Below are 14,126 nucleotides of genomic sequence, written 5' to 3' on the forward strand. Positions count from 1 at the left end.
GACCAAACTTTTTGAGGTTCGTCTTATTTTCCAATCTAGGCCAATGTCCAGTTTCACATGTTTTATATAGGCTGAAAATATTTCAAAAGAGTTTATAATGTCATGCTGGTGGGACAAAATAGGCTACATTCAGTATCAGCGGCTCTAAATGAAGAAAATAGTAAAACGATGTATAGGAAACAAAAAGGATAATATTTTATATTTATTTTACCAAAATATCCAAATAATAAGATAAAAAAGAAAAAGTAATGTAGCCGAGTCAAAATTGAGCTTAATCTTGATAATCACCAGCACAAATTCTACTGAAATGTGACCACAAGGACCATTTGTTAGTGTTCTAGTTTTGAACTCTCCAGTTCCGTGTTGCTGAAGCCTGCAGATTTCTCAGCTCTCTACAGTCTCTCATGTGGTGGGCCTTGCATCATTAACCCATTCAGAGTCTACACACTGGAATAAAAAAAGTTGTTTTTTAACACTATGCTATCAAGTGTTACAAGTGCTACATCACCACATGTTACGACACACGTACAATTTTTGATGTAATTATGTCAAGTTTCAAAATGGCAGTAGCTCATCAAAAGTTTCACATTAATTTTTGTTTTTTAAAAGATGTCTGTATGTTCATATGTGCAGAAAACTACATTATTTAACAAACTGCAGAAAATACATTTAAAGTATGTACAAAAATACAGGTTCTCAGCTTCATTTATAAATTTGGACACAAAACTATTGATATTACACTGATGCAATTAAAAAATTAAGACAATTGTTCATGTGTTTAAATCCAATCTTGTGTAGTCAGGTGTGTGGCCACATTTCAAAAAAATGGTTGACATTGTCTCTACAACATTCCAGCAACACCCAGCGACAGTGACAGTTGGCGACAGGAAATGGGCGTGTCTAGCAACGCGACTAGGTAAAAAATTGCTCAAGCAGCGGAGCTCACATCACCCATCTCTCATCAGTAACTGCAGGGTTTGTTTATATAGATAACATGCAATAACACTAAAGTCATGGATATTTCCCACATAGAGCCCTAAAATAGCAACTGCGACGGCCAATGGCGTTAGAGTTCCAGACACAATTTCTGTGTTTGAGGAGGGAAATATAACAAATTCCTGTCTCGAACGTAGCATTACACATGTCACAGCACAATGAAAGCTTTCTTTTTTTCTCATTGCCACGTCTTGCTCCTTCAGTAGCTTTGCTTAAAAAAAATGTTTGAACAACTGGTCATTAACAATATAGCATAATTGCTATATTATGGTGGTGGTTGAGGAGAGACCCCCCTCATATGAATGTAAAGCCCTTTGGGTGAACAGTAACACACAATGAAGCGCTATATAAAATGCCTCATTCATTAATTAATTCATAAGATTTGATATAACACTGGCCCTGGTGTTGTTCTTGTGATTTGATTTTCTTTTATTAATACAGTAATTCAGGCATGTAAACAGTGTGGGAAATTTTGTTGCTGACCAATGATGTGGAGCTGCAAATTCTACACTCTCAATGCATTTTGTGCAGGACACTAGATACCAGGTTAAAGGAACACCCTTCTTTTGGGGGGGAAATAGGCTCATTCTCCAACTCCCCCTGAGTTATTAAGTTTTGTTTTACCATTTTGGAATCTACTGTATTCAACCGATCTCCGGGTCTGCCGATAGCACTTTTAGCATAGCATAATTTAGCATAATGAGTGGAAAACGATCCCATTACACTTTCAGTGAACTGTCTGAACCCCAACCTTCTGAAAAAAAACAGATAAAACTACATAGACATTATGTTAAATGCTTATATTGCACACATGTGTGAGAGAAAAGCAATCACATCACTAGTCAGTCAATCTCTACTATTGTAAGTTAACAGGCGGATATAACAAATGCAATCTGCTTAAAAAGTGGTTTGATGAAGTTCTGGAAGATATTTTGCGCATTGATTAATTTGAAATGTGAAATTGCATTGATGTAGTGTGGTGGAAGCGCTGTGCATGGTGTATATGCTGCCAGAATTAAAGGACATTGGGCACATGCTGCCACCGCACCGCATACCCACTGCTTACATGTGTGGTGTGAAACAGACAGGATGATTCCTTAAAGGAACTAGTCTTTCGCTGTTTTTGAGGCTTTGATTATGTTATTCGGGTATTTAACAATGAAAAAAAAATGCAAGAGTAAGACATCCCAAAGAAAGGGGGAGTAGAAAAAACGTAGTTTTACTGCATTTACTGCATACATTGCTGCCTGAGGGGTCTTTCCTATTTTTATCTTTCTATTTTTCCCATTGGGCTGTAAAATAATGTTGTCTCTTCTGCATCCTGGTTACTTTGTTCAAGCTTGATGTGTAGTTTGTTGACAGACCAACAGAACAAGTGTAAAGTGAATCCTGTTCAATCTTTTGCTATTAGTGTTGCACATTCAGTTACGTAAAACACTCAAAAAAATAAGTCCCCCGTTACATTGACAACATGGGTAAACATTTTACTGTCCTGTTTGTGAACAATGACACAAGGACTTGTCATTTTGATGGTATTGACATGTTCGTTGATGTCAAAATGTCCTTTTGAGAGATGAACTAATAATTTTGAACAATCGACAGTCTTTTGCAGGTATTCCATGATGTAAAATGTTGTATGAATTGTTCTGAGAAATGCAGTTTCTATTTTGCAAGAGAATTTTAAGAATGATTTGAAAAATGAACCAAAGCAGCTGAGATAAACTGTAGAGCAATATCATTTAGGTGCCTTAAATTTAGACGAATTTAAAGAAAAGAAAGTGCTTTACCAAATGATTTCAAGAAGGCAGCAATGGAATTGTGCAAGCTACCTCTTTTGAGCTATATGGACAATGGCCTGAAAGTTGAATTTGCCCACATTATTGTGTTGTTAAAGTGGAGGAGGAAATGCTATTTCATCCATTCCGACTTCTTTACAATGTTAAAGGTGCTGGCTACTCAAGCTTAACATGGTCAACTTGTCAAAAATCGTATTGCTCGATTCACTCCGCCAGGGTTCGTACAGGTTTCATAAAGTTGTTGTTGAACATGGAATCCCGTTTCATAACAAGAGTTCTTAGTCCCTTATTCTCCCTTTAAAGCGAGCGAAAGAGCATGCCCACAGGCGAGCGTGAGAGAAAGACCACGCCCACTCATCAACCAGACAGAATACGAAAGAGCACTGTCATCAATGCCGCTTCACACTGCTGACGGAAGTTTACCAGATTTTATTCACTGCATTTTGGTGGTGAATGTTATAAATATAAATATATACGGTGGAGAAAACGCTGGATTTGAAGATTGTTTGAAACTGATAGATGGCGCAGTCCCAGCGCTAAATAATGGCAGACATGAACCACACTCTGTAAGTCAAACTAAGTCACACATCTGCGTTTTGTTGGCAATCAGTGCATAGTTGCATAATGTTGTAGTGTTTCGAGAATAATGCCCAAGATTCCGGTATCTGCTTGTATCAATATTTAATGAAATTGCATCACTAGAACATGTAGCACATCTTTACTGGAGCAGCACAAAACTCAACTCAGCGTACTAATTTGTGCATTCTGTCCAATGAAAACACTGGTTTGTAATAACAGGTGATTGGCCTATGACCAACATAAGAATACTACAAATGTTAACAACATGGAGGGATAAATGCGATGATGTACTGTGTGCTCGTGCTGTAGTTCACTCCCTGCACGCCTCCAGCAGCTCGTCTTTTTCCAGAAATAATCGTACAGCTGTATCTCATTTTTATAAATTTGATCAAGCTAAAGACTCTTCGAAGATACGAAGTATGTAATACTACTGTATATGTACTCAAGATGAATATGAGATTGGTAGAAAATGCGTGTGTCACCTCATCTTTAAAGCAGGGCTTAAAATGAAAAAAAAATTATACTGGTCTGATCAATAATCCGTATTTTAACAGCAGAAATTTACATAGACTTCTGCTCAGACAGATTTTGTTGACCACTGAATGGAGTCCAAGCTTCAGATTCGTCATCAGCTATCTGAATAACAGGTTTAGAAAAATAAATGCCCATACACAATATAACCTTCATGTGACCAAAGTTACTATTATACTTTAACTCTTGGTGTTCAGCAAAACAAAGATATTTGTACAAGTAAATGGAGACAGAATGAAGGTATAACTTTATATTTACACAAGTAAATATTTACAAATACCTTGGGAAGTCAGTTTGCAAGATGACAGGTACTCAAGGCTAACATACTTTCACAACTGCATGTATTCGTAACATTTTGCAATTAAGGATAGACAAAACATCTTACACAACTCAGCAGGCATTTGCACCTAGGCTTTTGAAGAAACGTATCAGAGCTGCAAGTAGCAATATGGGCAAATCATCAAAGGCACAGTTACCTTAGAGCAAAATCAGTTGACGTGCTTAACCCAGCATGCCGGAGGAGAGATTACAGAGCTGCATGCATTGATACTGGCCAAAACCCGAATGTGCTGAAATGAGAGCGTAGAGCAAAAATAACAGAAATACAATGAACAAGAGAAACAGATGTCAGAAATGAGAATGCACTTATGATGAAGATTTTCTATATTAATGTATCCCATGTTATATAGTGCCAAAAAAATATTGTATTGTGAGAAATGGACAATGTCACAGATAACTTTGGAGATGAATTTCTGAAAATATTCCAACAAACATCAAAAATCTGTTAAGTAATTTCTGTGTGGCTTGGTCCAAAGATCAAATGAGAAGAAATTGGAAAAAATAGACCACATTTGTCAAAGGAGTAGAGGTAAAATCAGTTATTCATATGCTTTACAATAAGTTGTTGGACTGTTAGAAAATGACAAATCATCAATGCAAGAATTATTAAATTTGTGACATCATAACTTTTGAACAAAGACAAAAATCTAAATTATTTTCGGTCATTTCTATGGGGCTTGGTCCAAAGATCACATGAACCAAAATTCATAACAATTGATGACAATTTCTGGGAGAAGTAGCCAATAAACATTACTTGAATGGGCAGAGTCTTACAGTTTTTCTCTATTGCTTTGGCTCATTTCTCAAAACCTCTTAACATTCTCTAAACTGTGAGTGCAAATGTCACAACTGTTTGCTGGAGCTTCAAAACTTTATTACATGTCTGCAAAATGTAGTTACTCACCCAAAACATTTGATTCATGCTTCAAAACCTAGTTATCGTGTAAGTAATTTGGCCTGTGCCATCAAAATAGAAAGTGTTTTTGTTTTGTCGTGAGAGCCACACTGGTCAAAATGTTTAGTTGTTTTTTCACCATGACAGCCAACCATTGAAATTAAGATTTTATAAATAAAATCAGATTTTTGTTGAGAAGATTCAACATTACATAGAAAAAAGTATATAAGCATTAGTATTTATACAGTACATTTATTTTTGTACGACTGTATTGCATGTAAAGTGAAATCTTGCTTGTCCAATTACTGTTCATTTCATATTTCTTACTGTTAGTTACCATAAATACACGAAAATATAAAATAACTATAAAATAACATCCATGAAATAAATTATTCTTGGTGGACGTCCTTTCGCTCTTGTTGGTAAGGCCAAAGATTTTCATCAACATCACATCTGTTGTTTTCCATTGCCATGCACTGGGGAAAAATCTCCTTGAATGCTGACCCATCCCCTGCAAAGATCATCTGTGATGCCCTCACATGCAGCATTCGTGGTATTCAACAGAGACTCTGACTCTTCTACTTTCACCTCTTCCTCTAACACCACCACCAAGTATATGTGCATGTTGCTGCAGTTCAGGGTTGTGGACGTTGATTGATTCAAATTGTATTGCAATTAGAAGTCATTTGCCAATTTAGCAAACATTACAAACAATGTCAATGTCAGATATTTATGGAATATACATGCGTGTATACCCATTTGTCATAATTGAATGGATCATTTTGAAAGTGACGGCGAAAAATTATTGAGAAGTTGTGAAGAGTTTGACAGTTTAAGTGAGCCTTGACTCATCAGTTTTGATCAACAAGCCATATTCAATTAGTTGTTGTTCAAACTGCAGACAATTGTACATACTGTTTGCACACATTTGCCAAAGCATTTGCATTTGGCTCAAATCAAAAAGAAACTAAAGTCTGATTTGAACGAGAAACTAACTGTTAAGACCCAATCTTCTTTTTTTGAGAAAAAAACTTCGAGAAATGAGCCAAAGCAATTGAAAAACACAGTAATCTACTTTTCTTAAAGCAAAATTCATACTTATTTTAATATAACATGAATTCTGATCATCATAAATAGGAAGTAAATAAATAACAACCAAAAAATATTTTTAATATAAATGCTTCTAAATACATACTCATTGTTTGAAAATAACTCTGAAAATAAAATAAAACAAAACTTTCTCAATAGTACTGTAGTTGATTACAGCTAATAAAACGAATATTTGATTATTGTTTTTATTTAGATAGAGGTCAATGAGAACGTTTTTACTAACGTTTGGTAAAACTATATGCGCAAATGCTGTAGGGACACAAATAAAAGCTTATTGTATTGTTATGGATTTTCTTAAATAAATGGCATGGCCTAGGCACTGTCCCAGTAAACACTTTATGCAGTTCACTTAGTTGAAAACAATCAAAAACAGAACACACTGTCAGTATTACCAGTAAAATGGTTCTAGATAAGTAAGCTGCTCCGAGTGGGATTCGAACTTAAAACAGGCAATGAGTCCAGAATGGGAAGCAGGTTTTTTAACCAAAAGGCCAGAGTCTAACATACTGTACGTAATGGGGGCATTTCTTGTAGACCTTCGGAACCAGGTCAAAGCTTTGCAGAAGAAAAACAGCAGACTTCGCCACATGGTAGCTCAAGGCAGGTATTTTTTTTCGATCTAATGATAATCTGTGTCTTCACATCCTCCTTTGGCTTAAAGGGATATTTCACACAAAATTAAAATTCAGTCATTATTGCTCACCCTGTGAACTGTTTCACTAGTAGTTCACTTTGAGTCAGGTGTGCTGTGGTTTAAACAGCTATATATTTTTTTAATTATTTCAAATGTATCACCTTTACATGAATCTTGTTCCTTAATTCTGTTTCTATATTATTTTAACTTTACCTATTTTAAATAAATGAAAAACAAGTACCTGTAAGTTGACATTTGATGTCTATGTCTGTACCCAAAATGTTCGGTCAAAAATAGACATTTTGTTATCATTAATTTACCAATTTTCTTATTTACCCATTTGAAAGAAACACAGTAATAAAAAATATACATTGAAACATAGATACAGTATACTGCTAATACATATTTCCATGTAAATGTGATTATATTGCCATTATATACAGTATGTTCACATACATTCCCCAATATATGGACAGCAGGAATTCCTTCTGTATTATTCAGTAATCTAATATATTTATGTATTACTCCACGTAATCACCAATACACTGAATATTATTTTATATGTTGACTCTTCATTGATATCAAAATAAATTTTCTTTACGTAAGGGTTATGTTGTGAATTTAAGAATAGGTGTCCTTGTCACGACCTCTGGCAACAGCGTCAGCATGACCAAACATTTTGAGGTTGATCTTATTTTCCAATCTAGGCCAATATCCAGTTTCACTTCCTGGATATAGCCTAAGAATATTGTAAAAAATTTTGATGTCATACTGGTGGAAAAAGTGAATGTAAAAATAGGGTAGTATTTACTGGGGAATCTTTAAAAATGACAACATAAGACAAGCGTAAACTGTTTGCCATACTTTCAGAATGAGCTGTTCTACATGCAGAAAAAATTAAAAGGACTTTTAAAAATTAAAAATAATATTATTTATGTTTTTCTTAATTTTTAATAAAATATTAAGCTAAAATATAAATCAAGAAATGAAGCCAAAAGGGGGGTTTACCTTGATCGTCTCCAACTCATCTACAAATTCTACTGAAATGTGACCACAGTCAGGGACCAACCTTCTCCAGTTCCGTGTTGCTGCAGCCTACAGATCTTTCACCTCTCTAAAGTGTCTCATGTGGTGGGCCCTGCATCATTTTACCCAGCAGAGTACACTGGAATAAAACAGTTTTTTTAACACTATGTTATCAAGTGTTATAAGTGCTTCATCACCACATGTTATGACACAGACAATTTTACAAAAAAGTTTCTGTCATTTTGCAAGCTACAAGTCAAACGAGTTCTAAATGCAAAATTATCAAATCGCAGTATCAAAAGTTTTTGGAGAAACATGTGTATGTTCATATACAGTATATGCAACAAGACATAACATTATACAATATATGTCAATGCCTCTTATAAAGTTGCCGAATGGGGTTCTTCACTGGTTGAATATTTCTTTCTGACATTGTGTTCATCTACGTGCAGTTCAATAGAACTAAAGTCTGGTGGCTGGACAGGCCATTTCATCAAATTACTCCAAAAATGACTCCAGCCTACTGTTTGTTTTCTAAATAATACTCGCAGAGCTTGGATGTATGTTTTAAGTCATTGTCTTGTTGTGTGGTGGTAAAGTTGGCTCTGGATGGGATTGTAAGGTGCTGAAATATGTTGGTTCAATATTTATTTCACCTGGAACTAGTCTCCAACTTTCCCTGCCTTTAAAACCCCCCAATCCAACACAACTCTACCACCATGTTTGACCGCATGGCCCGTTCGAGCCAAAAATCAAATTTGACCAAACATGATCAAAATGTAATGGCCACAAAGTGTCTGTTTTTATTATATTTATTTACTGTAGTTTTGTTTGGAGTTTACATTTAATTCTCGAAAATATTTAGGAGTTAAATTTTGGAATTTGGACACAGAACTTTTGATATTACACCAAACAAATAAGAAATAAACACATTTGTTCAAATGCAATTGTGTATAGTCAGGTGTGTTAGGAGATGGCCACAGCACAAAACAATGGTCGGTATTGTCTCTAAAACATAACAGTTTCTGTTGTTACACTGTTGTACGGGGAAGGAAGAAAAGTAAATACAGAGATACCACATGATGTGCTATTAGATCACACAAGGACCAGACAAAACAATTGTGGAAAGATTGCACTGTAGATAAGTGGATGAAAATAGTTCTCCTGTTGGCACAGGTCTGTGGTGTTGATGCTTTAAAAAATGTCAAATGCACCTTTATATTGTGCACGCTGAATCATTTCATAAAAGAGGAAATGCTTTTTACCACCATAAAATAGAAAACCAACGGGTATAGATAGATAGATAGATAGATAGATAGATAGATAGATAGATAGATAGATAGATAGATAAGATAGATGAGATAGAATGTTTGTGTGGGTGTGAGCATGTGGGTGGTTGTGTTTTATGGTTTCCCCTTCTATCTCCCTCTCATACTCATATTTTCTTAGCACTTCACTGACATCACTGGAGTTTCCGTTAGTCTCACAGCGGCATTTTCTGCTTTAAAAAGAGCAAATCTTGGAATGAAGGGCCAGTTTTTGCAGACCAACCTACCAAAGAGATCTGTGCTGAGGATACATAAGAGGGTCTTACTGACATAATACTACATACTACCAAACATTTTATTTACAAGTTTAAATAGATCTTTTTAAGGACTACAACACATAGAAGAAAAGTGATGGGACACGAAAGTGAGGTACTGTTAGACATCGAACAGCCCTTAACTGTGGTGAGGAGATCTGGATCTTCAAAGTCGGGCATCTGGAGGATGTGTGGTGCTCTTCTGGCTGTGGCCCTTTGTGCCACTGCTGCAGTCTGCTTTACATCCAACAAGGTAAAGCTTCACGTTTCCTCGAGCAACACAACTACAGTTGGATTTCCCACATATATTTCTGTATCATGAGTAAATGATTAGCTGTGTAATTGTTTGCTTTTTTTTCTAGTCTCCAGACAGTCAAGATGAGGGAAGCGGTGAGTTAGAAACAGCAGTATCAGATCCTCTTTGCTCTGTTCGATGTGAAACAGAAGTCATCTTACACAAATTGTCATTGTCTTTCCCCATCAGATATCAGGCATATGTTGAGAGCAGCTCCAAATGAAAATAACACAGTAAAGGATGCCATACATTTAACAGGTAAGTCTAAAACATGTTACTAATAAAGAGTTTGGCAATGGAACAGTCCTAAAGATGAAGAGAGCAGGTGTACGAAGCTAAAACCACAAAACTATCACCAGTTGACCATTCATATAAGCTACGTGTTAGGGAAGCCACTGATCAGATATAATAGTTGGTATAAAATAAATGATCAGATAGATTATATTCCTCTTCTTGAATAAGATGTTGATATTTGCACACATTTTAATCTTAAAAAATAGACAAACATCATTATAAAACACATCAAAAATTAAAAGGCATATATATATATTTTATTAATTAATATACTATTTCAAATATTTGTTTAGTATAATTATTTATTTATTTAATATTATTCAGGTTTTTTTTTCATTTGAATATAAAAAAACCATATATTTTCAATTGAAATTTAACAATTCACAAGGCTAAAGGTGTTTAAAATGTCACAAGTCTTCAAAAATGTACTGTAGGGGTTTCAATGTAAAGCTTTTACAGATTTAAGAAATGTAGAATTCTAGAAGTTACTTGGTGAATGAAATCTGCTTATCAAACAAAGCTGGTCACCGGAATCTATTTGGACACTAAAGCCACACTTAACCCTTGTGTGATGTATCAGGTTATAGTCTTGAATAAGTTTTATCTAAAATTGAATAGGGCACGTGGTAGAAAACATATCTGACTTGTATTGTACACCTTGAGTGGGTATTCATATTGACCGTGTTTTCTAAATTTTCCTTCAGCAGGAGACGTCTTTAAAGGAAACTCCCTGGAGTGGCAAGACAACATGGATCAGGCGTTCTTTCAAGGTGGTCTGAGATTAGAGGGAAATGAAATCATCATTCCCAATGATGGAATATACTTCATCTACAGTCAGGTGTCTTTTCGAGTTACCTGCAAGTCAAATCCTGAGGAGGACCAGGAGATTGTACATGTGAGCCATGAGGTGATGCGCAGTTCTGATTTATATTCTGATTCAGATTTGAAGGCTGACTCTAAACCGCTCTTCAACGCTTTGCGTTCCGCGTGTGTTCAAGTGCCCGACAGTGAACAGTCGTGGTACAGCACAATTTACTTTGGTGCAGCTTTTCGACTGTATGCTGGAGACAGATTGTTCACTGTGACGACCCATCCCAGTAAGTTTACAGAAGTCGAAAATGATCAGGGGAAAAACTTCTTTGGTGCATTTGCACTGTGAACGCTACAGAGAAATGTCACCAAACTTCAGGAGAAGTAGAAGCAAGTCAAAGAAACACAAAAAATGTCATGCCTTAACTTCCATAACATGAAAGATGACCTTGGACTGACCTCCAGTTGATGTTTTATATTAAAACACAGCTCAAAATCTAACGCTATGAAACTTATCGACAAGCTCCTGACGAATCCAGAAAGAGATGTGCTTATTTTATCAGAGAAAAAATGTATTTTGCCATTTTGGTCATGAATTCTGAATTAATGCAATACAATAGATCTAGTGTTTATACATACGTATTTAATAATTTAAATTATGATTATTTCATAATAAGAAATGTATTTATTTATTAAACTATTTATTTATTTATTTTCGTTCATATTTATAGATTGTTTAGCTGTGCATTGCTAATGTAAAGAAATTGAATAAAAGTTTTTAATGCAACTTCAATGCAAACTTTGTTTTTTCTTTAACATGCACTCAAAATTTATCACATTCCTTGCAAGTTCCTTGTATGATTTGAAAAGATTCACACCGGCATGCTTAAAAAATCAGTGGTTAGATCACGGTGCTAGCGACGCCAAGGTCATGGATTCGATTCCAGGGATTGCACTTACTCAAAAAGAAATGTATAGTGTAATGCAATGTAAATCGCTTTGGATAAAAACGTCATGAAAGTCCAGCTTTTGCAGACCAACATACCAAACCATTAAACACTTCTGCGTTGAGGTGACCTTTTAAATAGATCTTTTGAAGGACTGCAACACATAGTGTAACAATGATGGGACATGAAAGTGAGGTCCTGTTAGATATTGAACAGCCCTTAACTGTGGTGAGGAGATCTGGATCTTCAAAGTCGGGCATCTGGAGGATGTGTGGTGCTCTTCTGGCTGTGGCCCTTTGTGCCGCCGCTGCAGTCTGCTTCACATCCAACAAGGTAAAGCTTCACGGTTCCTCGAGCAACACAACTACAGTTGGATTTCCCACATATATTTCTGCATTATGAGTAAATGTTAAGCTGGGTAATTGTTTGCTTTTCTTCTATAGTCTCAGGAAGATGGAAGCGGTGAGTTAAAAACAGCAGTATCAGATCCTCTTTGCTCTGTTCGATGTGAAACAGAAGTCATCTTACAAAAATTGTCATTGTCTTACCCCATCAGATCGAAGGCATATGTTGAGAGCAGTTCCACATGCAAATAACACGGTAAAATATGCCATAAATTTAACAGGTAAGTCTAAAACATGTTACTAATAAAGAGTTTGGCAATGGAACAGTCCTAAAGATAAAGAGGGCAGGTGTACGAAGCTAAAACCACAAAACTATCACCAGTTGACCATTCATATAAGCTACGTGTTAGGGAAGCCACTGACCAGATGTAATAGTTGGTATAAAATAAATGATCAGATGTTTTATATTCCTCTGGTTGAATAAGATGTTGAGCTTTGCACACATTTTCATCTTAAAAGACAAACAAAATACTTTTTTACACACATCAAAAATGAAAAGAAATGTTATTATTCAGGAATTAATATATTATTTCAATTGTTAGTTTAGTGTAATATTTATTCAGTTATGTCTTATTTGAATATTTAAAAATATATATAAATGTAGATTATGTCAAGATTATAGGCTTTAAGGATGATTAAATGTTTGTTGAAATAAAGTTGGGCTCCAAATGTAAACTCATTGACTGTTTGTGACACCAACCAATTGAAAAATTTAAAACAATCAGCTAATTCGGTCATTGGCTTGTTTGCTCAGAAATCAAAATGTATTACATTGTTTATTTTAAGGTACATGGTTTTCCCTGCAAACATCAAACAAACCTTGTCATCACATGTGGCATTGTATGTAAATCATCCCGGGAAACTGCATTTCACTTTTCATGCATCTGCAAGCTCCTCCTTGAGACTGTTTCCGTTGATGCTCATCAGAAAGTGTGGTTTCTGTGTGAGGGAAACTCCCTAATGCGCACCATCACGTCGAGGGGCACTCATGTAGTGCTTGTGGTAACTCCAGGGCCTACATTATCTTAAAATGAACCATAGTGGAGGAGCAATACCACGTTACTATATTTAGAAAGAGTTTATCATAAACATCCAACTGTGATTGAGAGATGCACGGTTTTGTTTTGGCACATCAAAGTAAATGTATTAAATGTCAGATAAAATGAAAGTAGGGTCACGAAATTCATAAAAAAAAATTACCTGGGTGAAGAAATACATTGGCCTTCATGTTTATCAATTGCCAAGATGTTATTATAATATTAAATTAATCAACTAAAAGTGTTACAATGCTTTCCTTTCAAATGTAGGAAATACCCTTAAAAAAGCATTGCAAATTGTCAAAAACAATAATTTTATTTTTAGTCAATGTTTTCTATTGTAAAAAAAAATTCATTCTCAGAATAATAAATCCTTTCTGAAGGAGGTGATTTCTAGGTCTTTTTATGAATACGTCTATGGAACTACGGTACTATGTCATAAATACTTTCAGCAGATAATAAAAAGATAACTCAACTAAAAGTAAACTAATGTAAAAAATGGTACAGCCCATCCCACACTCCTCTAAATTGGTTTATTAATGAAAGTTATTATCAAGAATATATGTTTTTTACATATTCAGTAAATCTTACATAACTTTTTTCATTTCTGGGCAAAAATGGTGGAATTGTTTCATATTTTATCTGTTGTTTAAAAAAATGAACCTAAAATATTTGGTAATATTGATGACAGCTTCAGTCGCTCTTGTTATGGCTCTAGTTTTACTTCTGGGCTTTAATGGTGGATTTGTTTAATGTTTTATTGGTGTCTATGAAGAAAAAGTTTAAAAAATATACCTCAAATAATCACTAGGGTTATAATTATGACAACATCTCCTAATGCATTAACTAAC

General features: G+C 35.1%; 1 protein-coding gene across 1 annotated transcript; it reads left to right on the plus strand.

Moving 5' to 3' along the window:
* The first annotated feature begins 9,396 nt into the window (after positions 1-9,396).
* On the plus strand, positions 9,397-11,482 carry tnfa (tumor necrosis factor a (TNF superfamily, member 2)). The gene is made up of 4 exons (XM_056741499.1): positions 9,397-9,741; positions 9,851-9,878; positions 9,973-10,041; positions 10,782-11,482. Exons 1-4 carry the CDS (start codon positions 9,586-9,588, stop codon positions 11,234-11,236), a joined length of 708 nt encoding a protein of 235 aa, XP_056597477.1. The 5' UTR covers positions 9,397-9,585; the 3' UTR covers positions 11,237-11,482.
* Positions 11,483-14,126: the final 2,644 nt, after the last annotated feature.

Source organism: Triplophysa dalaica, chromosome 25 (genome assembly GCF_015846415.1).
Source record: "Triplophysa dalaica isolate WHDGS20190420 chromosome 25, ASM1584641v1, whole genome shotgun sequence".
Lineage (NCBI taxonomy): Eukaryota > Metazoa > Chordata > Actinopteri > Cypriniformes > Nemacheilidae > Triplophysa > Triplophysa dalaica.

Excerpts from the sequence above, each read along its gene's own strand:
- tnfa (XM_056741499.1), top strand. The coding sequence starts at position 9,586 with ATGGGACACGAAAGTGAGGTACTGTTAGACATCGAACAGCCCTTAACT. Across the intron at positions 9,742-9,850 it reads TCTGCTTTACATCCAACAAG|TCTCCAGACAGTCAAGATGA; the intron begins GTAAAGCTTCAC and ends TTTTTTTTCTAG. Across the intron at positions 9,879-9,972 it reads CAGTCAAGATGAGGGAAGCG|ATATCAGGCATATGTTGAGA; the intron begins GTGAGTTAGAAA and ends TTTCCCCATCAG.